Source organism: Podarcis liolepis (genome assembly GCF_965112155.1).
Source record: "Podarcis liolepis genome assembly, chromosome: 6".
Taxonomy (NCBI): domain Eukaryota; kingdom Metazoa; phylum Chordata; class Lepidosauria; order Squamata; family Lacertidae; genus Podarcis; species Podarcis liolepis.
This window is the reverse complement of record NC_139559.1, coordinates 55,797,548-55,821,706: the sequence shown is the minus strand read 5'-3', so window position 1 is coordinate 55,821,706 and position 24,159 is coordinate 55,797,548. Positions and strand designations below refer to the sequence as shown.

Sequence of the window (24,159 nt, the reverse complement as noted above, 5' to 3'; positions counted from 1 at the left end):
TCCTGGGACCCCAGCTCCCTTCAGCCTCAGTCCGTGTAGACAATGGTGAGGGATGATGCTTAGCCACTTCAGCTTGTGCATGGTACTATCCTTGAAAGCTACTCAGAAGCTTCAACTGGTACAGAACGAAGCTGCTAGGTGGTGCAGCCAGATGGAATTACATTACATTGATTATGTTGACTGCCTTTTCACCTGAAGCCCACTTTTTGGTGCTAGTGCTTACTGCCATATATGCCTTGGGACCCACATACTCTGTGCCTTAAGAAACTTGGAGGAGAGCCTTCTCTGTGGTGGTCTCCCATCTTCAAAATACTTCCCCAAAGGACACTAACGTGTGCTGACCTTATAATAGTCTGTGTGCCATGTCAAAATATAACTGTTTGCCAAGGAATTTGGAAGCTAGTCTTGAAAACCATTTAGTCTTCTCTGAATGAGTTTCATTGTCTCTAATTCTTTTATGAAAATGGTTGCCTTATTTTATGTATGATACTGTATTGATACAACAATGTTTAATTTTATTTATGCCTATTGTTTACAGCCCTTTTAACTATAAGAATGAAGGGCAGCCTAAATCTTCAAATTATTCAGCTGGATTTCAAATACAATTTATTTAAAGCTGTGAAATCATCGTCATTAGCTGTATAATTATATTGTTACAAAAGTGAAACATTGCTGGCTTTATTTATGTCACAAATACATATTTGCCAACCCTAGCCAAATAATTTTTGATAACCCACTGATTTTAAGTGATGATTTAGAGTCTTATCAAGGCAGGAGTAGTCCTTAGTGTGAAATACATTTAGTACCTTTATTCCTGCCTAAATAAATCCTGTTTAAACGCTGGGGTGTTTGACAAATACAAAGCAGCAACAAAGACTGGTCATCAGTTGTTAAGCTATTTGGATCATGTGTCATCATGCTCATGTCTCATGCTCAAAGACAAGGCCATTCACTCTCTAGCTCAGTGTTTCCCAACCACTGTTCCGCGGCACACTAGTGTGCCGTGAGATGTTGCCTGGTGTGCCGCGGGAAAAATTAAAAAATTCGAAAGATTTTTTTTTTTAAAGTCAAATTTTCGATTGGGGCGCCGTCACTAGATGACCCCTGGGGTTCCCTCCCTCCCTCCTGCTCTGCGCCTCCCTCCTCCTCCTCCTCCTCCTCCTCCTCCTCCAGGGAGGCCCTTCCTGGCTCTCGGCCAAGGCTTGGCGGCTGCCACTCACTCACTCGCTCGCCCACCCGTCCCTCCATCCCTGCACCCGGCCTCTCCCCCTCCGTCCCCGGCGCGGGGGCTGCCGGGATCCGTAGTCCCCTCGCCCTTGGGCTCCGCGCCCGCGCAGGGTGCACAAACTACGTTTCCCAGCGTGGCCTGGTGGGCCGGGCGTTTTGTTTGAAGCGCTCTTCTCCCGGCCATGGAATGAGCGCAGCGGCGGCCGGGCGGGCAGGGGCTCTTCCGCGCAGACCCCGCGCAGCCTGCCTGCGCCCCCGCGGAGATCGGGCGGCAGGATGGAGCCCGGGGATCCCCGCGGAGGCGGAGCGGCGGAGGCGGAGGCTGCCCCCCAGGTAGGGCTGCGTCGGGGGGGTGTTTATTTTTGCAATGCTGAATCCGCGCCGGAGGGGACGCATCGGACCGCGGGGAGACCCCTTGGCGGGCGTGCAAGGCAATGCATGCGTGCAGGCGTTGCATGGAGTGCAGTGCAATGCAATGGCAACGTGGCGCCCTGCATGCATGCATGCAACTTCCACCGGCGCTCCGGACTTGGCAGGTGAGGGGGGTCCCCAGTGGGCGGCAGAGAGAGCCGGGAGGGCGAAGGGGAGCCGGGGGGGAGCAGCGCTGCTCCCCGAGCTGAGCCCGGGGGGAAACTTCGGCGTCGTTGCGCCGGGTGTTGGAAGCGGAGGCTGGCGGGGGCCCCTCACCTGCAAAACCTGGTCGCCTCTCATATATTTCGTGCATTGCATTCATCACCCGCTTTCTCCTCCAAGGAGCTCCTGGGGGCGCGCGTGGTTCTCCCCGTGTTATCCTCGCAACAACAGCCCTGCGAGGTGGGTCAGGCGAGTGGCCCAAGGGAGCACCCAGGGATTGTCCTGGCCAGGTGGGGTGATTTGAACCCTGCTCTCTGCCCGGTCTTCGTCCTCATTTAGCCCCCACATGTGCATGACTGTGCATGACTGAGGTTTTCCCCCCTCGTCTTGGCTATGGTGTGAGTCTGTGCTGTTAATTAATGGGGTTCTGCCTTCGGAGAAGATGAGCCAGCCCTCAAGGAGGTGATTATGTAATTTGCTAGCAATTCATGTCCCTCCCGGCGTGACGCTGCGCGCTGACGTCACGGGGCTGTAATGGTGGTGTGCCTCGAGATTTTTTTCATGAAACAAGTGTGCCTTTGCCCAAAAAAGGTTGGGAAACACTGCTCTAGCTCCTTTCACTCAAGTGGTGCAGTGCAAACTTGGCAGAGAGCAGATGTACTCCAGGTGATTGAAGCAAGAGAGTTGGTACTAGGGAAAGCAACAACAAAAGCACTTTGATTGAGAAGAAAGTTCCTTTCCTAACCCTAAATTTGTGAATCAGTGAGATTTTTACCATGAGCAAATCTGATGGAATCGAGCAACATGATAGCACTTGCTTAGATCAGCTAGAGCCTATTTTCTGGCCTCAGAAACTGAACTTGCCTCTCATTCCTTTATTTGTCATTTTTGTCCATATTTGGAATTTAGAGTAGACACATCATGGAAATAAATCAATTGGTTGTGTTACCCCAGAGTTCTGTTTCTGTTTCTACTACTAATGTCTTCAATTGCTTTAGAGTTGATTTAAATTGGTAAGAGACTGTTGCAATTTGAATAGTTTTTCAGATCCCTACAAAATGAGCCCAAGCTGAATGTACAGATTTTCCAATAGGCTACTGTCCAATGCATACTTACTTTGGGAGTAAGATCCCTTGAATTTAGTAGAACACACTTCTGCATAAACATGCATAGGATCAGACTTCATATAATGTGACTAACCTGAATGGCATAGTGACCTAGCTTAAAAATAATAATGACTTAGATTATGATTTCTTGGTTTGTTTTTTGTTTGTTTGTTTTTATTGTTAAGCTAGATGCTTTCTTCTAGTTCTTCATTCTGCAGTGGAAGAAGCAATCACTTGAGATATTAATCCAAACATTATTGCCACCTAATAGAGGAGCCCATGTGGTGTAGCGGTTAGAGTGTTGTATCTGGGAGATCAGTCATTGTCTCTTCGCCTAACTTACATCGCAGGGGTGTGGGGAGGAGAACCAAGTATCCCACCTTGAGTTCCATGGAGAAAAGATGGGATATGAATGAATGAATAAATATGATACATAATTTTGGGATCCTAATCTGATTCTTGGCCTTCTTTTCCCATACCAGGATGAACGTGAGGCCCGAGAGAATGTGAAAAGAGAACAAGATGAAGCTTACAGAATCTCTCTTGAAGCCGATAGAGCAAAGGTGTGTACAGTTCTATACTAGAGAATGTGATTTAGTGATGAATTAAGATATTTTTATGAACTCTTTTGAGACCAGGAATTACATTATGATATTTAAGCTTACTCTCTAGTTAAGAAAGTGTGGCGGCCATGGGTGGTGTTATTTCTAAATTTGTATCTAGACACACACTCATCAATATATGCAGATTTTATGCAAATTAGAGACTTTGTTTGTCCTTCCTTCTTGTGATGCATTTCTCCTTTTTCTAGTAATCCAAAAACAGCCTCCCTCTGAGAGAAACCATGAAAACTGTGGAACATTCACAGTTTGGACAACCCATATTTTGCATGGCATAATTTGTAGGAAAATGAGGACCATTGGAATATGAGTGTACCTTAATGATAAATGATATCTGAAGTGACTTGTTTATTTCATCTCTGCAGAGAGAAGCACAAGAGAGAGAAATTGCAGAGCAGTTTCGTTTGGAGCAGATTAAGAAAGAACAGGAAGAAGAACGTGAGGTGAGACATTTTACCGTGAACATATAGTTAGTGGCACCCCTATGTTAATTTGCACACATAATCACAATGGCAGTGTCAAAGTAAAAATATAAATCCATCCGTGTATATTCTATTTAAAAAACTCTGCTTGCACAAAATGGCTTCTGTCCCTCTCTAAAATAAATACTGCCCATATAGGTGCACTGTTATTGTGCTACATAACCTTTCTTTTGGGTACAATGGCCTTTTATAAACTGTTTTCTTACTCAGAGCTGCAGAACCAGTCCTCATTTCAACCTGCAACTGGCCTCCTCGATTTAATGCAGATTGCTATAATGAAAAGAAAATAAGATATATTTGTATAGCAATACAAAAGCATTGTTAGCCATGCTGTTTACTAACACTCCCCATGTCCAAGTGCATGGATTACCTACAATCTCTTGTTGTGCAATAGTGTTTGCTTACCTGACAGACGTTTGGCTTAGCCTGTCTATTTGAAAATCATCCACCCTATTCACATACTGAATATATATTTTTAATCAATAAAATGCAGATCCATGAGTTGTTAACTTTACTCTAAGCATCATTGTCCTTTAAGTTAGTCAGGTGGTGTAGAATATTCATTGTAAATAGCTATTTTTATGCTTTAGTACTGGAGACTGGTTACTTTGAGGGGGGGTGGAGTATTGTTTGCACAATGAAAACAACTCTAATGAGCTACTGTTGTTTGTTTTCCTCTGATATAATGGCTTGGGTTTAGTAAATAATGTTGCATCTGTTGTACAGCAATGGAAAATGTCAACACACAAGGATAAAAAGCAGGTGCTTGAGTAGAAAACATGGACAAAGATAATAAAAAATACCCTTTTTTTAAAAAAAAGACCACTAGACCAAAATACATTTTAAGGGTTGGTTCCACAGAAACACAAGCAGAATTCAGTTCTTGAAGAAGGGTGTTTTGGGCCCTTCCTCCCCACTAAAGCTTCCTACACACCCCAAATAATGCTCCTGATAGTTCAGTGACCCTATGAAATGAATGGAAGAGGGTACAAGGGGGGCTGCAGTAGGAAGCTGGAATTGGGCAGAATTTGAGAGGGCTGCCTTGCACAAGCATAAGTGCTTGGATTCATGCTTTGTCCTGTTGGTCTTTGATTCTCGTTATGATTGATATCTCAGTCGCTCATATGTCTTTTCAACTTTCTCTCCACCCCAGTCCTAAACCCATTGGGCAGAATCTAAAGAAGCTTGAGCATTCCGAAGGCTGACTAAAATCATTGGAATTTTATTACTCAGTTCATACATTTAAAAGAACTAGCAGGCAGCAATAGTATTTTAAATCAAATTTATTTATAAAAGGTTGGTTTAATGTAGTGCATATATTCAAAGTAGCTTCATTTCAATGGAATTATATAAATAGCAAGTCCCACTGAACTCACTGAGGCTAACTTTTGAATAACCATATATATGATTGCACTATTAGTGTATACCTGAAAAGCAGATTCAGATCAGTTAAATTAACGGTGTTATCTTGTACATGTCTGCTCAGAAATTAACCCCACTGAGTTCAATGGGACTTGCTCCCAGAGTAAGTGTGTATATAGGATTACCCAAATCATGGTTCAGATAATTTTATTGCAGGTTTCTTTGTAAAGAGTTCAGGTGTTTTCTGCATTATCTTGTCTTGTGTATTTATTATGTTATCTGGTCAAGCATTTTGCCTGTGAGACGGTTACAGGATTTTAATTAATTAATTAATTAGTCTAAATATTTAATGGTTTTGATTTTATGCTTTAAAAAGCAATTTGGCACTTGACAATTATTCCCTCAATCAAAATTCCCTAAGCCCTTTCTGCCCAACAATTAAATTACCTATCACCACTATGCAGTAAACTATAGGTTTAATAATGTGTTATAAGAGGAGGATTTATTTTAATTAGTTGTTTTCTGAGCTGTTATTAAGAAATGAATAAAGATGGATGTGATATTGAACTATGCATCATAGAACTGCAGTGTGGAAAGGAAGTTCTTCTGACACAAGATGTCAACCTGAATACTTGGAGAAGAATTTGCTTTCCAAAAATGGGGCTTTTGCATGCTTAAAATTAGAAATAAATAAGAGAAAAGCATTTCCCTCCTGCTACTTCACTCTAGCCAAGTTTATGGAGGACAGGCCAAAGGAAACAGGACCTCCAGCACTGTCATACCTTAATAAGGACAGGACAGCACTTGACTCTTGGCAGAGTAAGAGCCAGGTACCAAGAGCTAGGAGTAAAGAGCCAGGTGCAGTGGCCCAAAGTTACAGCCTGAACTATAAATCCTTTATCATCCTTCTAAGTCAGGAGAAGTTGACAGGCAGCTTGGATGGGCTACTTCTCTTGAGTTGTAGGGTCTGTGCTGCCTTGTTCACTCAGGATGGAATCTCAGTGATAAAACTAAGGAATTAGTTTATGGTTCCTAGGATCAACATGGTTCAGCTCATTGTCAGAATAGAGGTGAGTCCAGTATCTCAAAGGACACAGGAGTTGTGCATCCCATTATTTTGACCACAAACATGTGCAGGAGAGATGTGATAATAATAATAATTTTATTATTTATACCCCCCCCATCTGGTTGTGTTTCCCCAGCCACTCTGGACAGCTTACAGCATATCTAAAAACATAATAAAAACATCAAGCGTTAAAAACCTCCCGATACAGGGCTGCCTTCAGATGACTTCTAAAAGTTGTGTAATTCTTTATCTCCTTGACAACTGAAGAGAGGGTGTTCCACAGAGAGGGTGCCACCACCGAAAAGGCCCTCTGCCTGGTTCCCTGTAACTTCGCTTCTCGCAGTGAGGGGACCAGCAGAAGACCCTCGGAAGAGGACCTCGCTGAGCGATGGGGGTGGAGACACTCCTAGATGTTGGGGAAATGTTGCAACATGTAGTACGACAAGTTGTTTCCTAAGACAAGTTGCTTCACAGAATGTAATAGAACGTGGTCAAACATCTTGGAGAGAAGGCCTTTTTGACCATAGCAGAAAAACAACCACAAAATCAGGTGCTTGAAAGAGATGGATTTCTGGGACAATGCATCTGGGACAATTTGCAACAGGAAGACTCTACACTGGTTTATGCATTTAATTAAAATTACTATTCAAAGCTTGCCCCCGCCAAAGTCTTATTCCAAAATGTGTTAGGCCTGAAATAGATTCATCTTCAAGCACTTGGGAGTTCCTTCCTCTCTCTTTTCCAACCATTAGCAGCCATTGATGGGACATCGAGTTAAAATTAATCAGATACAATGCAGTGGCAGTCTCAGTAACTAAGTTACAGAAAGAAAAGGGAAAGTTGCTAAAAACCTATGTGTCCTTCTTCTTTCTTCAGGCTATTAGGCTATCTCTAGAGCAGGCCTTGCCTCCAGAGCCAAAAGATGAGAGCCCGGAATCAGTGAGTAAGCTGCGTATCCGAACACCTAGTGGAGAATTCTTTGAACGACGTTTCCTTGCCAATAGCAAGCTGCAGGTCGTCTTTGATTTTGTGGCTTCCAAGGGATATCCTTGGGAAGAATTCAAGCTACTAGGGACTTTTCCCAGGAGAGACGTAAGTAAAGGAACTTCCTTTGGCATTCCTATTCTGCTTATTTATCAAGTTACAATGTATGGGTTGTTCTGCATACCTCAAGCACATACAACAGTTGTGTGTTCTAATAAGTCTGCAGCATAATGATCTGCACGTAATAGTATAGCATGGATAAATTTTGTTTGTTCTAGTACTGAAAAGCTGCCACCCCCTGCTCATGTGAATGCTTCCCTAGCATAGGAGTAATTAAATAGAAATGTGTATTTGAAAATGGATCTCAAAACTAAAACTGACTTCCTCCACTTCTAACATTATGTTATGCTTTGATTACTCTTGAGTATTTTGTGTGTACACATAGTTAAAATGTCCGTATTCTCCTTCAAACTGAAGTCAGTTTAACTCTGCTCATTTGTGACCATTTTGATTTGGCTCGAGAGCGGATAACATTTGTTGTTGTGTGAAAACATATCTCTGTTGGTTAGAGTGTGACATCTTTAACAGAGTCCCATATTGTGTTGTTTTTTCCACATAGCTTGGCCCAAACTGAATTACCTTGCTTGCATATTTGCTTTTGTAGAAGCAGCAGTAAGCATTCTTCTCTAATGAGTTCATGGCCTAAATGCAATAAGCCTGCCTGAAGTCACTGGGCTGCTTCACACATAACACTAAACCATAGCTTTCATGCTTTTCCGCACCCCCTTCTTGTTCTATGCGTCCATAGGAATACGTCTTCTCATTTCAATTAATCTGAGTCTGGTGTTGTGTGCCAGCCAGGGATCCTGGTTTAAAATGAATATTGGTCAGTTGCTAAACAAGCCAACTTCAAGCTGGCCATTGTTAAGCAAGCCCACTATTTGCAACTAGCAATGCACAAGTTCTTGCTAGTTATGCCTACTACTCTGTAGTATTTGTGAATCTGCTATCAAGATAAAAGGATTTGGCTGCTTTCTTATTCCTATACTGAAGTCAGTTACTGTTCTATTTTGTCCTCACCGTTTTCTCATTAAGAATATGACTTATGCTGCCATTTTTACAGTGAGATACTCTGAAAAACCATTTGTTACTTTTGGATTAGCATATACTTGTAGCATCTGTAATCAACCTTTGTGGGGGATTTATAATTTTGTACTAAGTAACATGCATTTTTTCCCCCATTTTGTTTCTCATTGTGGCTGAAGAACATTCGGGGGGCACAACTTTCTGGGAAACTCTGTTTCTAAATGCTTCTAAGGATGTGGGACGCTGGCAGCTATTGTGGCATTGGGCCTTTTTTTTATTCTACAATTAGAAAGCAAAAGGGTTGGTAATCAAACTTATGCAATCGGAATAATTAGCCTAATAATACATCAGCACCCACCATGAGACAGAAATTGTTAAATTTGTGAGGAAACCTCAAACCCATTCTGAAGTCAGAACAAACTTTTCAGAATAATAAAACAAGATACAAATTTTCTAATGGTTGGGTTTGGAATCCTCTGTGTTCCCATCATTTAACCCCCATTCCAGCTAAGAGACTTTCCAAAGTTTCCCTAGCTTTTCACACTGCTGTTTATCAATGCTCTAGCAAGAGCTTTAAATGTTTCTCCTTCAAAGTCCTTCCACAGCACGTTCCTCAAGAAGGTTCTCCTATTACTACTTAAGGTGCTTCTGTGCTGTTTTTTTTAAATATGAGAATTTGTAATCCTACGGAACAGCTGTCTAATTAAGTATTGAATACTCTTTTTTCACAGTCTGGATGATAGTGATCAGCAGTTGTAGCATCAGGTAGTTCCTTTTAATTATAAAGTTAACTCATCCTTTACACTCTGAGTTCTTCCTGCAAAATACTAGGCCATTTGACTATAATAGGCTTTTATGTGGAGCTGAGTACACTCCAGGACTAATCACATAAGATGCTGTATGATTAAGGAATTGTAAATGTTAACCATTTCTTAAATGTTATGAAACACCTGCTTGCTGTAGAACAGCCTTGAGCAACTAATTTCTAATCAGTGCTGTTGTATATTTATTTATTTATTTATTTATTTGCTTTATCCTGACGGTCTAGAGCAAGCGACAGGGTTTCTAATTATTATTTAAAACCTGATTATGTTACCCTTCATCATATCAGACTTCAGGCATAGCTGTCAAAGTTTCCCTTTTTAAAAAAGGGAAATTCCCTTATTCCGAATAGGATTTCCCTTAAAAAGGGGGGAAAGTTGACAGCTATGGCTCAGGGCAGTGCACAACAGTGCGAGGCCCTCCAGAACAACATGGGAGGGAGTGCTCCTCCCCTCTTCTCTCAAGATCAAAGGCAATATATTTTAAACAAACATATAGCTACAGTTATTAACCTTACGTACAAAGCCAGTGCTTTTTAGTACTCAAGCAAACCGCTGAAGTCTGAAAAAGTGAACTTGAGCTTAACTTCTATGGAAGTGTTTTTTTAAAATTTGAGTCCATCCCCATCCAGTTTATTCAAGGGTCTTTCTAGCCTAGTCTGCTCAAGCCTCTTCTTAACTTTGCACTTCTAACAGTATCACTATATTTAGACCGAAATCCCCTGACAGGATAAGAATAGGAATCGTAAAGTTCTTTGTACATTGAAAAGTGCTCCAGATGGTGTTAATTCTTAATAATACCGAAGTACAAAAATAATGATACAACTCTGTTTTAATTTCTCTGCCCCGTTTATTATGTCTTGGGAATTTGCAGATCAAAATGAGAGACAATTCCTACAAAAAGAAAGATTTGTGCTCGTTGCCTTTGTTTTACAGGATTTCCCCCCTCAAAACAGCAAAGAAACGTGTAATAATGCAGATGAGTCAACTCTTGTAGATAGTTTAAAATGTCTGTGAAGGAATCCCATTATCCGCTAATTAGGTTTATCCCCATCCAAGCATGTAATCTCATTTTCAGTGGAACCAAAGTGGAAAAAACCATTCAGAGATGGCTGCCATGTTACAGATCTTCTTCCTTCCTTGAAAAAAGCTGAAGTAAAGATTTTACACCTAAAGCGTGATGTTTCTCTAAATACCTAAAGATCTTCTTCTCTAACAGTTTTCTTACGCTTTAAGAACAGTGTTACCACTTCACACAAAAGCAATTGCCTTCAGAAAGTAGCCTTTGCTTTTTTTAATTTTAAGAATAGTATTCCATTGAGTAAGATCTCTGTGGCACTGTGGAAGGAAGAATGCCATCAAATGGTGTAACCTTTTATTCAAGGTTATAACCTCCAAGATTCTTAAGTCCCATTTGTACTCTTAGTTTAATTCTGACTGTGTAATGTTATGATTGAGTATTTATTTAACCGATTCTGAAAGTATCTGCTCATGATCTACCCTGAAAAAATACAGAAGATAATGTCCTTAGGCAACCACTTTAGCTTTGCCCCAGATAGTGTGTGAGTTGATTTAACTTACACCGTCAGTGCAATATGCTGCAGTTACTGGGGCATAAGCAGAGGGATCTGCAGCAACAGGGCAAATAGGATAGTAGTAGCTTAAGGTAGTACAAGTGTTCAGTAATTTGGATGGCTTTGATATTTTCTATGCAAAAGAGAAGCTTTGAGCAGGAATAATATTCACAGAATCTCTGTCTGTCACTCACTCACTCACTCACTCACTCACTCATTCACATACAAACACCCAGCCATTCAGAGAATATGTTCTCAGAGTGATGGCATTACTGTACTGTTTAGCCAATGAGATTTGGCTATATAATGACATCACAGAATCACTCCCTTTGCCACCACTTCAAATAGAGGGGGCAAGTATGAAGAAGCCTGCCCCGGCTTTTTACTTGGTTGGATTAAATAGTCACCTGCCTTAGCATGCTATGATAGTTTGATTGTTGACTAGTGCAACAAAATTGGCATTAGTCCAGTTGCCTCAGTAGTAGACTGGATTAGTGCAGCATTGGTCCAGTTGCCCTTAGCAATAGATTTCAAATCACATTGATTAAGAATTGTACATATTCAGCACACCCAAAATGAGATGTAATATTGCTCTTCTTGACATCTCAAATTATGGAAACTTTGAAGTGGCTCAGAATACAGCACACTGCTTTGACAAAATGGTTTGTCAGTAGCAAAATAAGAGTAAAGCCACCAGTCTAGGTATCCCAATAAATATTGAAATAGGTTCACGTCTCCAGTAAATATGAATTCATTAATTCCTTCTTGTACATTCCAGTCACTTTAACATATATCCTTGACTGACAAAGTCAGTATCATAACCCTACTGTAAATACAAACTTCTACAGTAAATACAAAGATTAACTTATTCTAGAGATAACTTGTAGCTTTTAAAATATCAGTGACATCCTGAAGCACCTAAAATGGTAAAGGCACTATGATAGGTATTACCTGCATTGGTGTAGAGGGTTGAGCCAATTCCTCCTTACTCTCTGACTCAAAAAATATATATACAATAAATGCTTATAACTGCATTTTGAAATCATTAATAACTTGGAGTTGTTTGCAACTGTATAACAAGATTAAAGAGCATTAGAATGCTGTGGAATACTTGTACATCCTTTGCCATTACCATTTGTTATGGTTCAAAGTTGGTGCCAGCATCTGAAAGAGAAAAGAGAGGAGAGTTCAGTGCTTGTTTCCACAAAAGTCTTAACATTGCCTGGTCCTCATTTCAGATGGTATCTAACAGCTCTATGCACTTATTTCAAGTATGTGTTCAAATGCTCAGACGTACTTAGAAGTGCACCTAGATGCATGTCCAACATTCACCTATATATGAGTATGCTCAAAGTGGGGATGGGGGTAGGAGCATGCATGCAAGGCTTCTTACAGTGTGCTTGCACCTGTTGCTCTCCCCTCAGTCCTCAACCCTCTCCGTGTTGAGTAGCACCAGTGTGGTGTAATGGTTAGGGTGTTGAACTAGGACCCAGGAGATCAGCGCTCCAATCCCCACTTTGCCATTTAGCTTACTGGGTGACCTTGGACCAGTCACTGCCTCAGCTTAACCTACTCGACAGGGTGGTTGTGAGGATTAATTTAGGAAGGGGAGAACCATGTACACCACCTTGAGTATAAAGTCTTGCACAATCTGTTTTAAAGTTCCTGTTTTGTGAAGAGTAGAAGCACCCTGCAGACCTTCCTCACTTAGAGGGCTCAGTCCCTGACTTTCCCTCTGCTATGACAAGGTGAAAGGTGATGTGGGAGGCTGCAGGGTGAATGGCAGGCCAACCAAAATTGCCTTCCCTCCTCTTCCATTTACAAAAACATCAATCAGTCAGTCAAAAGATCTTCAGTGAGTGGAAGAACAGCAATTCCATGTAATTAGACATATATGATGAAGGAAATCTCCAAAGCAGAAGGAAATTGTAGAAAGCCATGTTCATCCATTAAAAAAAATAATCCAAAAGAAACAGTGCAGTAGTATCTTTATGAGGACCAACTAAAAGATCTTAGAGAAGTGAGCAAGCCATCGAAAACTTGAAAGCTTGATCACTTTTTGTGACCTTTTAGTTGGCTCTAATAAAGATAATGTTTGACTGTTTCTTTTACCTGTGAGAAATGATATCCTTTTATTGCCAAGGTGACAACTCAAGAGAGGTGGGGTTGACCACTCAAGAGAGGTTATGACACTGGGTTTTTGTATGGCATTTGAAACACAGACAAGGCTCCTTCACATCTCCCAAGAGCTCTGGCATGTCTTAACAGTCTGCACCTGCAATTTTCCTTTGTAATAAAAATTAAACCCTGTTTTTTCCCCTGCCCTGCATTTCCTCTTTAAATGTACACCAGTGAATTCCATTTATCAGAGAGTATGTCTTTTACAGACTGTGTACTGGGGACTTAAGCTCTTTATTTACTGTATCTGGAAGCCTTAGTAAGCTAGGACGTCTACAGTATTTCACATTTATTTATCTGAGCTGTAGCTTAGGATCAGGTGGCAGTTAAGTCACTTAAGGTTATTCAAATGCATCTAAAATGTTGCTTAATAATTCAGAACCAGTTTGCTCTGTTTAGAGTATTATGCTTTTAAAAATCCCTTTAATTAGTCAATTCCAACAGCAGTTTAAATAAACAAGAAGGGGGGGTTAACTATCTCTCTTTCCTCCCTTACAAAGGAGTAGTTAAAATAAATTTAATCTGACTGAAATAATATAGTTCATCCACTCAAGAGAAGGATTTAGGCTGGTTTAGAGCCAGATTGTGTCTAGCAATGGCATGACTATAAAATACAGGTTAAAGATTAAAAACACTTCCGCCTTCACCCATCTTCCCTTTCCTTGGTTTTGTTTTTGGTAAGAAGCAGGTGTTGGTGTTGTTTTGTACAGTTTATGCATTAGAGAGGGGAGCTTGATGTTGCAAGCAAGAAGCTATATTGCAATGTGTATCATATTTCTGAATACAGGAATTGTGTATTTCTGAATTAGTCTACTATCCACAGTAGCCATCAGGATACCTATGGAAGGAAGGACTATGCTGTTATTTGTCTCTAATATTTGATATTCGAATGCTTACTGCTGTTGACCATGCACAATTTGTTTTTGTTTATGCTTTCATGACTAATTGTCATCGATCTAGCTTCCATAATTTTGTTGTCTTTCCTCAGGTTGGTGAGTGCTTTCTGTTCTTCTTTGTGTAAATTGCTTCTGGGTGGTTTGTCTAAAGCATTGGTTTCAAAGTGTTCCATGTACAAATTTGCGATGACCGGTGAGAGGGGTGATCCCATAGGTGCTCCTTCTATCTGTTTGTATCTTTGTCCATTGTGGATGAAGTACGTGTTGGTTAGGCAGTGGTACATATCAGACAGGATTAGGCAGTGGTACATATCAGACAGGATCCTCACCTCAACTGAAACCAAAGTACTCTCCAAAGGTTTCAACTTTGCAGTCGCCCCGAGACGCATCCCCACGGAAAACATCATATGCGGAGTCGAAGCTAGCCTAACCAAAATCAACCCAGATGAAGCCAATAAAATCAGACTTGAAGTCACCAACATCCTCTGCTCCAGCAAACCACCCAGAAGCAATTTACACAAAGAAGAACAGAAAGCACTCACCAACCTGAGGAAAGACAACAACATAATCATTCTCCCAGCAGACAAAGGTAATGCCACTGTTGTGATGAACACATCGGACTACCAAGCAAAACTATCAAATCTACTCCAAGACCCTACCTACCAACCTATAAAAACAGATCCCACCACCTATCTGGAAAAAACCACCAAATCCAAAATAAAAGCCTCTCCTATCAGTGAAGAAATCCAGCTAAGAATCATCCCCAGAGAAAAATCGTCCAGATGCCCCAAACTCTACGGTCTCCCCAAGATACACAAAGAAGGAACACCACTCAGACCAATAGTCAGCTCCATAGGCTCACCTCTACAAAATCTCGCTAAATTTCTCGCTAAGCAACTTCAGCCCTATGCAGAATCCATCGCTTCACACGTTACTAACTCCTTCCAGTTCATAGAAACAATAAAGAAGCAAAACCTACATCCCGATGACCTACTTGTGAGCTTCGATGTTGTATCTCTCTTCACACAAGTGCCCATTAATGAAGCCTTGACAGCCATTCAAAACAAATACAATCCCCCCGAATACATCCTGGACCTGACCAACCACTGCCTAACCAACACGTACTTCATCCACAATGGACAAAGATACAAACAGATAGAAGGAGCACCTATGGGATCACCCCTCTCACCGGTCATCGCAAATTTGTACATGGAACACTTTGAAACCAATGCTTTAGACAAGTCAGAACACAAACCCAAACTTTGGCTCAGATATGTTGACGACACCTTTGTAATTTGGCCACACGGGAAAGAAAAACTAGATAGCTTCCTCACACATCTCAACAGCCTACACCCCAAAATACAATTCACTATGGAAATAGAAGCCAACAACCAACTTCCCTTCCTTGACGTCCTAATCTACAAAAAACCTGATGGCTCCCTAGGACACACTATCTACCGGAAAAAAACACACACCAACCGCTACTTACATGCACAATCACACCACCACCCTGCACAAATAAACTCCGTAGCCAAGACTCTCATCTCCAGAACCAAACGCCTGGCTGACAAAGACCACTTGACAACTGAGTTACAGAATCTCTCAAATGTGTTAATCGCCAATGGATACCAGCAAAACAGGGTTACGAAGCTAATCCAAAAAGAAACACCCCCCAAAAACCAAGACACAGAAGAAAACAATGGCATGGCCCTCCTTCCTTATATCAAGGGCACTACAGATAAAATTAGCAAAATCCTCCATAAACACAATATCAAAACAGCCTTTTGCACCAACCAAAAAATAGCCAATATCCTCAGAAACCCCAAAGATAAAATCCAGTTGGAAAACCAAGGGGTCTATGAAATACCCTGCAAAGTCTGCCCAGCCACGTACATTGGACAAACAAACAGACGAATAAATGCACGTATCGCAGAACACAAGAATGCCGTCAAAAAAGAAGAAAAAACTTCCTCTCTTTTCCAACACATGAAAGAAACAGGACACGAAATTAATTTTGCAGATTCCAAATTGCTCTTTAACATGGAACATCACCACAAGAGAATAATCATGGAAGCCATCGAGATAGAGAAACACCCTCACAACATGAACAAGCGTGAGGACACGTCCCGCCTGCCAGACATCTGGAAATTAGCCCTCCCCACAAAAACCGACACCAGAACCAGAGGCACACAGAACGCCATCACCAATCAACCACACCAGACCCAAACCCAGACCCTCTCCACAGATAAATTACAGACACCATCCAGTAGCCAAACCATAGTGGCACCTCCGGATGCTGCACCCCCCTGCAATCCCTACACAGATCTGGCTGGCACAGGGCACAAAACCACAGCTCGCCCCTATACACGAAGCCAAGCCAGAGCACAACTAAGTGCAGTACAGCCATCTTCTCAGAAAAACTCTTCACAAGCTCAAGAGGTCAAGACACGAAAGCTTTAGCAACTAATCCACACTTAATGACCCTCCTAAGTGGTACTCAGAATATCACTCAAGAAATCACTCAAGATATCCCTCAAGTAATTAAGGAACAAAAGAAGAAAAGGCACACTAACCTGGGAACTTCCTCTCTGCCCAGAACGTCGGAGGCTATACACCACACCCCTCAACAGTATTTATAGGAACTCAAACACTGAGATCCTGCTCTGTTCCAGTAACAAGAAGCCGAAAGCACCAGCCTGAAGATGACGAGTGAGACCTCGTCGAAACGTCGCCTAGACACCCCAACTCTTACACGGGAAGACACCCGAAGACACCAAAACCTGCTTTTCATAATATATGTCTACACAGAAATAAGTCCCAATGAGCGAGTATATGATTGCAACCTGCCACCTTTTTATAAATTGCTTCTAGAGCTGAAAAGAAATATTGAATAGTCTAAGCTGAGTGCCAAATACTCAGTAGGCATCTTAATTTGACAGTTCGTTTCTCAGAAAATGACCAACTAAACATGTTGAACACTACATACAGCTGTCTACAAGATGAAAGTATTCTGTTCAAATGCACCACCAGTCTCTTCTCTCTTCCACCCACCCCCAATTTTCACTATGGTCCTTTCTCTCAACTGGTTTCAAACTTTATTTGATTAGTGTGTTGTCTGATCATTCTCAGACGGTGCCGGGGGAAGTTGCCTCTTTGGGTCACCTGTTAAACAATCTTGGGGTGTGTGCGTATGTGTTATTTTTTTCTCATGCTTAGCTTTTATTTTATGAATTTTTGCTAGAAGAAAGAAAGTGTAGTAGCAAAATGCCAAGAAATAGCCTTGGCAACATTAAGATATTAACATTGCTGTGTCTGCTAACTAGAAAATTTAATGATCTCCTGCTGTTTTGGTAATTGGACAAGTAAATGCATCTTAATAAGGCTCTGATCCTCAAAGTGATCCTTCAGCTCTAGCCCTGTTCATTCCGATGGGGTTTGCACTGCCAGAACTCTTTAAGAATCTGTAAATTGCCACTGCATTTTTGTATACATGTTATTGATTTAATCTGTATATCAGTCAGTCATATTGTAGCATCTGCACATCTTCTGTTCACCATTCTAAATGTTTTAGAAACACCTCCCTACATTGATAACTAGAAATGTGCATTCAAATTAAAGGCCAATCCCTTCTTAGCATACAATCTATATTTAGTCCTCTGTGTCTCAAACTCTATTTGGTTTGAAAACATTCATATATAGCTTTTTTCATAGTTCAGCACAGGTACTTTCAGTTATGGCTTCAGAGATTCTCACGCTCAGAAAATTGAGGGAATGAAATATTTTCTTAGCATCTTACAATGCATATATGTTAACTGTTAAACTGAAATAATTCAGAAGCCTATAAAGTGAGTGCATAGTGCACTGACCTTTAACAACCCACAGAGGAAAATGTTACACTAGATTCCATTTTAGAAGCACTCAAAATTCACAGTTGTCGTCATCATTATCAACATTCCTCAGCAAAATTATTGTGCCAGCTGTTGTCCTTGACAACTGTAAAAATGAAGTGCCAGTGTAAAGTTTCCAACACATAAACATATTCTTTTAGTTAAATTAATATCCCAAGCTTCCTCCCAAAGGAGATCAGGGTGATAAAAGAATAAAGATGAACAATAAAATAGATGGATAATAAAAGTTGAAACACTGTATAATTCTACTAAATATTTCCTCCAAATACTATGAAAAGTCCCAGTTTTCAAGAAACTGGAAAAAACCCCTCTTAAATCTCATATGAGGCTACTTTGGTTCTTCCCATTTTGTATTGTTGCTAATGCTTACAATGTTGTTCTGTTTGTCGCAAATGGGTAAATATCTTGTAACAGAAACCAAACAATCTCTTCATCTGAATAGTTTGTTAAACTAGACAAAATGTCTGAATAGGTTGTCAAACTAGACAAAATGTTTAAAGGAATTTTCCCTTGGACCATCACATAAAGGACAGTTCACTACATTCTCCACCTGTTTCAAATTCCAGATGCAAATCCATTGGGAGACAGGTATCTACTATCCAGAAGGCATAATCTATAGGCGTTCTAGAAGAGCCCAAAAGAGAAGGGAAACCTTCTGTTCTTCTAGATTTCTACACGAGCCAAAATGGCCTTTAAGTAGTTTGCAACTATAAAATCCATCCAAAATTAAAATACACAATAGAAATTCCATCAGAGCATTAAAACATCCTAAATTAAAAATTATTAACCTTTTAAGAAATTTCTTCAAGCCTAGGTGAGTAAAAGACAGTAGTACCAAGCTATTTGCATACATTGATTCAAATGTTTCTCCCATGTGTTGCAGGGGAGCATGCATCCTAGGTTTCCAGTCTATGGACTATGTCATGTGTTTAGATGTCATTTATGTAGGATAGGTGTGAATAGGCAGCCGGCTTTACTCCTCTATTGACCATCATGTGTTTGGTGAGATTCCTCTGCACCATACCTCACTCCTTATATTAGGGTTGCCATATTCCCAAAGGTGAAAATCCAGACAAAGTTGCTGAGCTTTCGGGGGGAACATCTCCCCCCCCCCAAAAAAATATCATTTTGGGGCTTTCCTTTTATTTTCCCTGATTATTATTATTTTTAAAAAATAGCTCTACTTACCATACATCTGGGTTTTCCTGGACATTTTGCCAATTCAGCAAAAATCTGCCTGGATGCCATTTAGCATATTGATTTCAGGACGTGTCCAATTAGACCCTGTAAAATAAGGAATAGAACAAATGTGCTATAATTTCCCCTGAAACTTGTTTATTCCTCATAAATCCTTTTCTATGACCCATGCTTATAATTTTTGGCCAGAAAAAAAAAACCATTTGCACAACTTAGCTCACACATCTGCAAGACTGACAGGTCTTAGTGGACTGCTTTTTAATAGATTTTTATCCCACACCCTTCTTCCCCAAAGAAGCCCAAGGTGACAAATAACAAACCATCAAAAACAATTTTTAAAGAACATGCTGAAAATATGTATAACTGAACTCGTGCAACTCCTTCTTTCCTAAACAGTATTTTTAAAACGTGACTTTGAATCAGTTGGAGCTGTCTCCTTCAAAAGCTCATTTCTGGTAGCACTGTTGTAAACTAGACTTCCCCAACCTGGTGCCCTCCATGACTACAGCTAGCATCTCCATGACCATTGCCTATGCTGGCTAGGGCTGGTGGGACTTGTGAGTCAAAAATCTTTGGTGGTCACCAGGTTGAGGGAGAGGGTATTGTAAAGAATCTGTTTATTTATTTGATTTCTTGTGCCCCCTTTACTGTATAATAAAATATACAACTACTGTATAAAACAAAACAGTTGACAACCATAAAACAAAAAAGTGTAAAAACATTTTAGAACATTTCCTTATATAAAACAATACAAACCTTTGGAGACTATTTTATATAACATCAAATTGATGCAAACCATTTTTATTGTTATTACCTGCCCTTCACCCTAAGGTCCCAGGGCAGGCTACAGTAATGATTTTTCTAACCGTCAATATTTTCTCTAAAGGAAGGGCTGTCTTAATCAAATTTCCTCAAGATGTAATTGTATTGAAGTACTATAATATTTATTTTTATTTAATTAGAAGAAATATAGTGGATTGGTCATAGACTTACGTGATTCCTAGTCTTAAAATTCACACACACATTCAATTTGAATAACCCAGTTGTTTTAAAGTGTTGTATTATGACCAGCATTGTTAAAAAAATAATCCATTTTTATTAAAGTACACATTATATATTTCTTTCCCCATTATTCTTGGACATTTCACAGTGCCAATAAAAACCATTGGCAGATGAGTGTTGCTAAATCAGATCAAATTGCACCTCTTCAAAGTGTGTGTTTATTTGGACCCTTGTTTGAAGCTCTTAATTACAGAATCCTAGTATACGTAGAGATTATTATTTTATCAGACAGAATGAATTGACTGTTCTCGTTTGTGTCATACTGAGATAATACAGATTTTGAAAAAGATTTTGTCCTCCACCAGGTGTGCATTTAAGTGATTTTCACAGCACTTACACCTTGATAAGGGGGATTAGGAAAGAAAGTTAAAGGATTCTTTGTCCACTAGATTCACCAGAGTAATTCAAGCATGTGTAAATGGCAAAGGAAGTTTGCCTGCTTGAGAACAGAATCCTGTTCTAGGGCGTGAACGAAAGTAATGAGTATGATCCTTGTTACTCATGTTTGACTTACAATAGTTGTATATTCCTATCATTACTTTAAATGACCTGACTAGGCTGCTTGCCATTATTTCACTTTACATTTTATTCCTGGATCAGTGTGCATAAGGAGCTGTATGTAGGAAGCAGTAAATTGCTGTTGTACAGGGTGTGAGCATTTGGTGTTATGTGCAGGGTCAGCTGAGGTGAATATGTAAATAGGGGTTTGGAGAGGATGAGCTCTATTAAGAAATGTATTTGAATACAAATCCACTATACTGATAGAAGCCCTAGAAAATCAATCAGTCATTCAGTCAATCCTTTATTTGTATGCTGCCTTCCCAAAGTTCAAACCATGCTCTCGGTGACTTAAAACATACAAACATAACAAAAGCATTAATAAACAATAAAGAAAACATCAAAAGTACACAACCAAATTGAACAATTTCCATATAAATCATAAGAGCCTAAATAAAGATACAAAAATTTAATATATATATAAAAAAACCTAAATAATACCCCAACCCAAGAAAACACTGTGGATCCTGTCCACAGTCCACTGAAAGAAAGTGACTGGAGACTTTCTATTGGCTTCTAATGGTATTACTGTTTCAGCCATTGTAGCCTAAATAGCTTTACCCAGAGGTATGGTGCTTCAAATTGGAACGGAGCTTTAACATAGGGAGCCATATTTTGCTGGTTATTATCTGCCCAACAATGGGGGTGGACCACAGAGTATATCACCTACTATTCTCCTAGCAATTCCAGTATGATTCAGAACTTACTTTCTTTCTATTGATTTCCCCCCTCAATGCAAATATTTACAGCATCTTACAATATAGGTAAGGTAAAGGTAAATAACCCTTGGGCAGTAAGTCCAGTCAAAAGTGACTATGGGGTGCAGCACTCATCTCGGTTCAGGCCAAGGGCTTTTGACCACAGAGAGCTTTCCAGGTCATGTGACCAGCATGACTAAACAGCTTCTGGCGCAACCTAACACGGTGATGGAAGCCAGAGCACACAGAAATGCCATTCACCTTTCTGACACAATGGTACCTATTTATCTTCTCACACTGGTATGCTTTCGAACTCCTAGGTTGGCAGAAGCTGGGACCGAGCAACGGGAGCTCACCCTGTCATGGTTTAGACCACAGCGCCACCCGTGTCCCCTTCTTACAATATACAGTGGTGCCTCACAAGATGAAATTAATTCGTTCCGCGAGTTTTTTCGTCTTGCGGTTTTTTTCGTCTTGCGAAGCACGGTTTCGGAAAAGTTTGGGAAAAGCTTCAAAAATCACCAAAGTCTTCAAAAACCTCAAAAAAGGCTACCACACCACGTGCTCTGAGTTGCTCCTCGAAGTCAAGTCGCAACTGTATTAACGGTTTTAAGAAAAAGGAAACAACCTTGCAAGACGTTTCCGTCTTGCGAAGCAAGCCCATAGGGAAAATGGTCTTGCGAAGCAACTCAAAAAACCAAAAACCCTTTCGTCTTGCGAGTTTTCCGTCTTGTGAGGCATTCGTCTTGCGAGGTACCACTGTATGATACAATGGAATGATAAGAACCGGGATAATTTTAGTTACTTTAGTTGATAGTATATTGTACCCTTAAGTTATTGAATACATTTACATGTCTACTATTTGAGTAACTCTTCTTTATATATAAATACTATTTAACCATCAGCCTCAATGTTTCTCAAACTGGGGTCCCCAGCTGTTGTTGCACTACAAGCCCCTTCATTCCTGGTCACTGAGCTGAATATAATGCCCATACAACAAAGTTTCTTGGATGAAAAGGGAGATTGTGAAGGTTACAGCCAAATCCACAGTCAAGAGGAAAAGACCATACGTGACAACCCTTCAAGTGCCCTAGGAAAGCCAGGGACTAATAAGAGAAATTTAAAATTTAAGGATGATTCTCCCAAGATTGACTCTACCAAGATTGACTCTTTGGACAAGCCGCAGGTGGTCATATCTAATTAGCTAATAATGAATCCCAGCGGCTCACTGCTAACTGAGGTTGAACTGTAGGCGGAAATACAAGCCATTTTAGGGATGTCCCTAATATTAGGAAATGGCTTTTGATGTAAATATTTGAGCCTTCAGGAGAAATGTGGTAGTATTGAACTTATGGTAATTTTCAGGACGTAGAAGTGTGGGATAAATTATGGTGTTTGATTTACTTGTTTGCCAACAGAGAACTGTTATTTGAACTAAAGGAATGTAAAAATAACTTTGCAGGGCGTCAGATCAGAAGTACTCACACACACACACACACAAAGTATCAGGTACAGAAAGTGGTGAAGAGGGCATGGGAGGGAAGAAGACCATGTTCATGAAGACGGTTCTTGCTGTCATCCTGGATACAATTTCAGGAGGAAAGTACTGCCTGAATATGCCCAGAGATAACTTGTTTCTAATTCTCCCTTCAGTTGTTGCTGCTTTCAGGTTTTTTGCTTGCCATCTAAAGCCTATCTTTTGGTCAGAGGAGTGATAATAAAGCTTCTGTTTTCCATGCTAAAGCAACATATTTACATACTACAAATAACAAAGTAAATGCTGCATACAGGATCTGGCGTGATAATTAAGTACAATGGCGACCCATATGAACAGAAAATGCCAAGCAGCTAAAACAAAGCAACAACAGCTTTGTTTGTTGACAGATGTAGGAGCCATATTGTTAGTTAATTGGGTAATGGTGTAAACATTTGCAAACTCTGCAGTCCCTAGGTGAATTAAAAAACCAGCAGGCACACTGAAATCAAGGGTGAAAAGCAGCAAACCTCCTCTTAGCACAGGTACTCAGCTAACCTCCAAAGTTGAAAACACTTGAGAAAAGGACATCGTTGATAGTTGTTATTAAGGGTAACTTGAGTTTGTAAACCCAAGAGTTCCGATTAGGATGTGCATCCTTAATTACACTCAAGTGAATAATAGGTTTCCATCTGGTTACAGTCTGGAGGATAGTGTTCATTAACCCAGCCTCGCTTTTCAAACCAGTTTTCGCCTGATACACAGAAGACATTCTCACTCTACTTACCTTTCCTTGCTTTTGCAATAAAGGGGTTATGGGATTTGGAAAGTGAGTGGATTTAATTAGATACAGACTTGAACTGAACAGAGAAAGCAAATTGCTTTTCTCAGGTGCACAGTACCTCTTGTCCAAAGAATGGTTCAGCACTGTAGCAGTGAAATGCTAAAGGCTTTAAATATGAAACAAAAAGCTTCATTATTAGGCTTCTGTAAGTGCAAAACAGAATTCAGAGTCGCAGTAGTTTTATAAAACATTTTCTAAGATAGTTTCTTCCCATTCATTTTAAGTGGTATGTTCTTTGGAGAAAATGCTATACTTTGTAGAAAATGCTATATCACAAATCCTTTTTAATGGGCTTTTAAAACATTTTATAATCTCAAGCATTCATGGTATGGTGTTATGACATATGTATGTGGTAGAATCTAGTTGGTGTCATTCTGCTGACAAAAGGCACGCATCAGTGGAACAGGGAGGAATAGAAAGTTAGGTGTTCCCTTCCCCTCCCA

At 40.3% G+C, this 24,159-nt stretch overlaps 1 protein-coding gene and 1 long non-coding RNA gene across 7 annotated transcripts in view; one reads left to right on the top strand and one right to left on the bottom strand.

Moving 5' to 3' along the window:
• LOC310709722 overlaps window positions 1-24,159 on the bottom strand; it is a 64,185-nt gene that overhangs the window by 2,726 nt on the left and 37,300 nt on the right. For 4 of the 6 annotated variants that reach the window (XR_014527631.1, XR_014527632.1, XR_014527633.1 and 1 more), the window contains 2 exons: window positions 19,072-19,167; window positions 10,158-12,065 (listed from right to left, as the gene is read on the bottom strand). This is a non-coding gene — a long non-coding RNA (uncharacterized lncRNA). Of the gene's footprint in view, window positions 1-3,842; window positions 3,886-4,214; window positions 4,279-10,157; window positions 12,066-19,071; window positions 19,168-24,159 lie in introns of those variants that run through there. The other 2 variants (XR_014527634.1, XR_014527635.1) reach the window with 2 other exon arrangements.
• The window catches only part of FAF1 (Fas associated factor 1), a 164,987-nt gene that overhangs the window by 138,108 nt on the left and 2,720 nt on the right, over window positions 1-24,159 (top strand). The window contains exons 16-18 of the mRNA XM_083509595.1: window positions 3,389-3,469; window positions 3,892-3,969; window positions 7,313-7,528. Coding sequence (XP_083365721.1) covers window positions 3,389-3,469; window positions 3,892-3,969; window positions 7,313-7,528 — 375 coding nt within the window. The remainder of the gene's footprint in view (window positions 1-3,388; window positions 3,470-3,891; window positions 3,970-7,312; window positions 7,529-24,159) is intronic.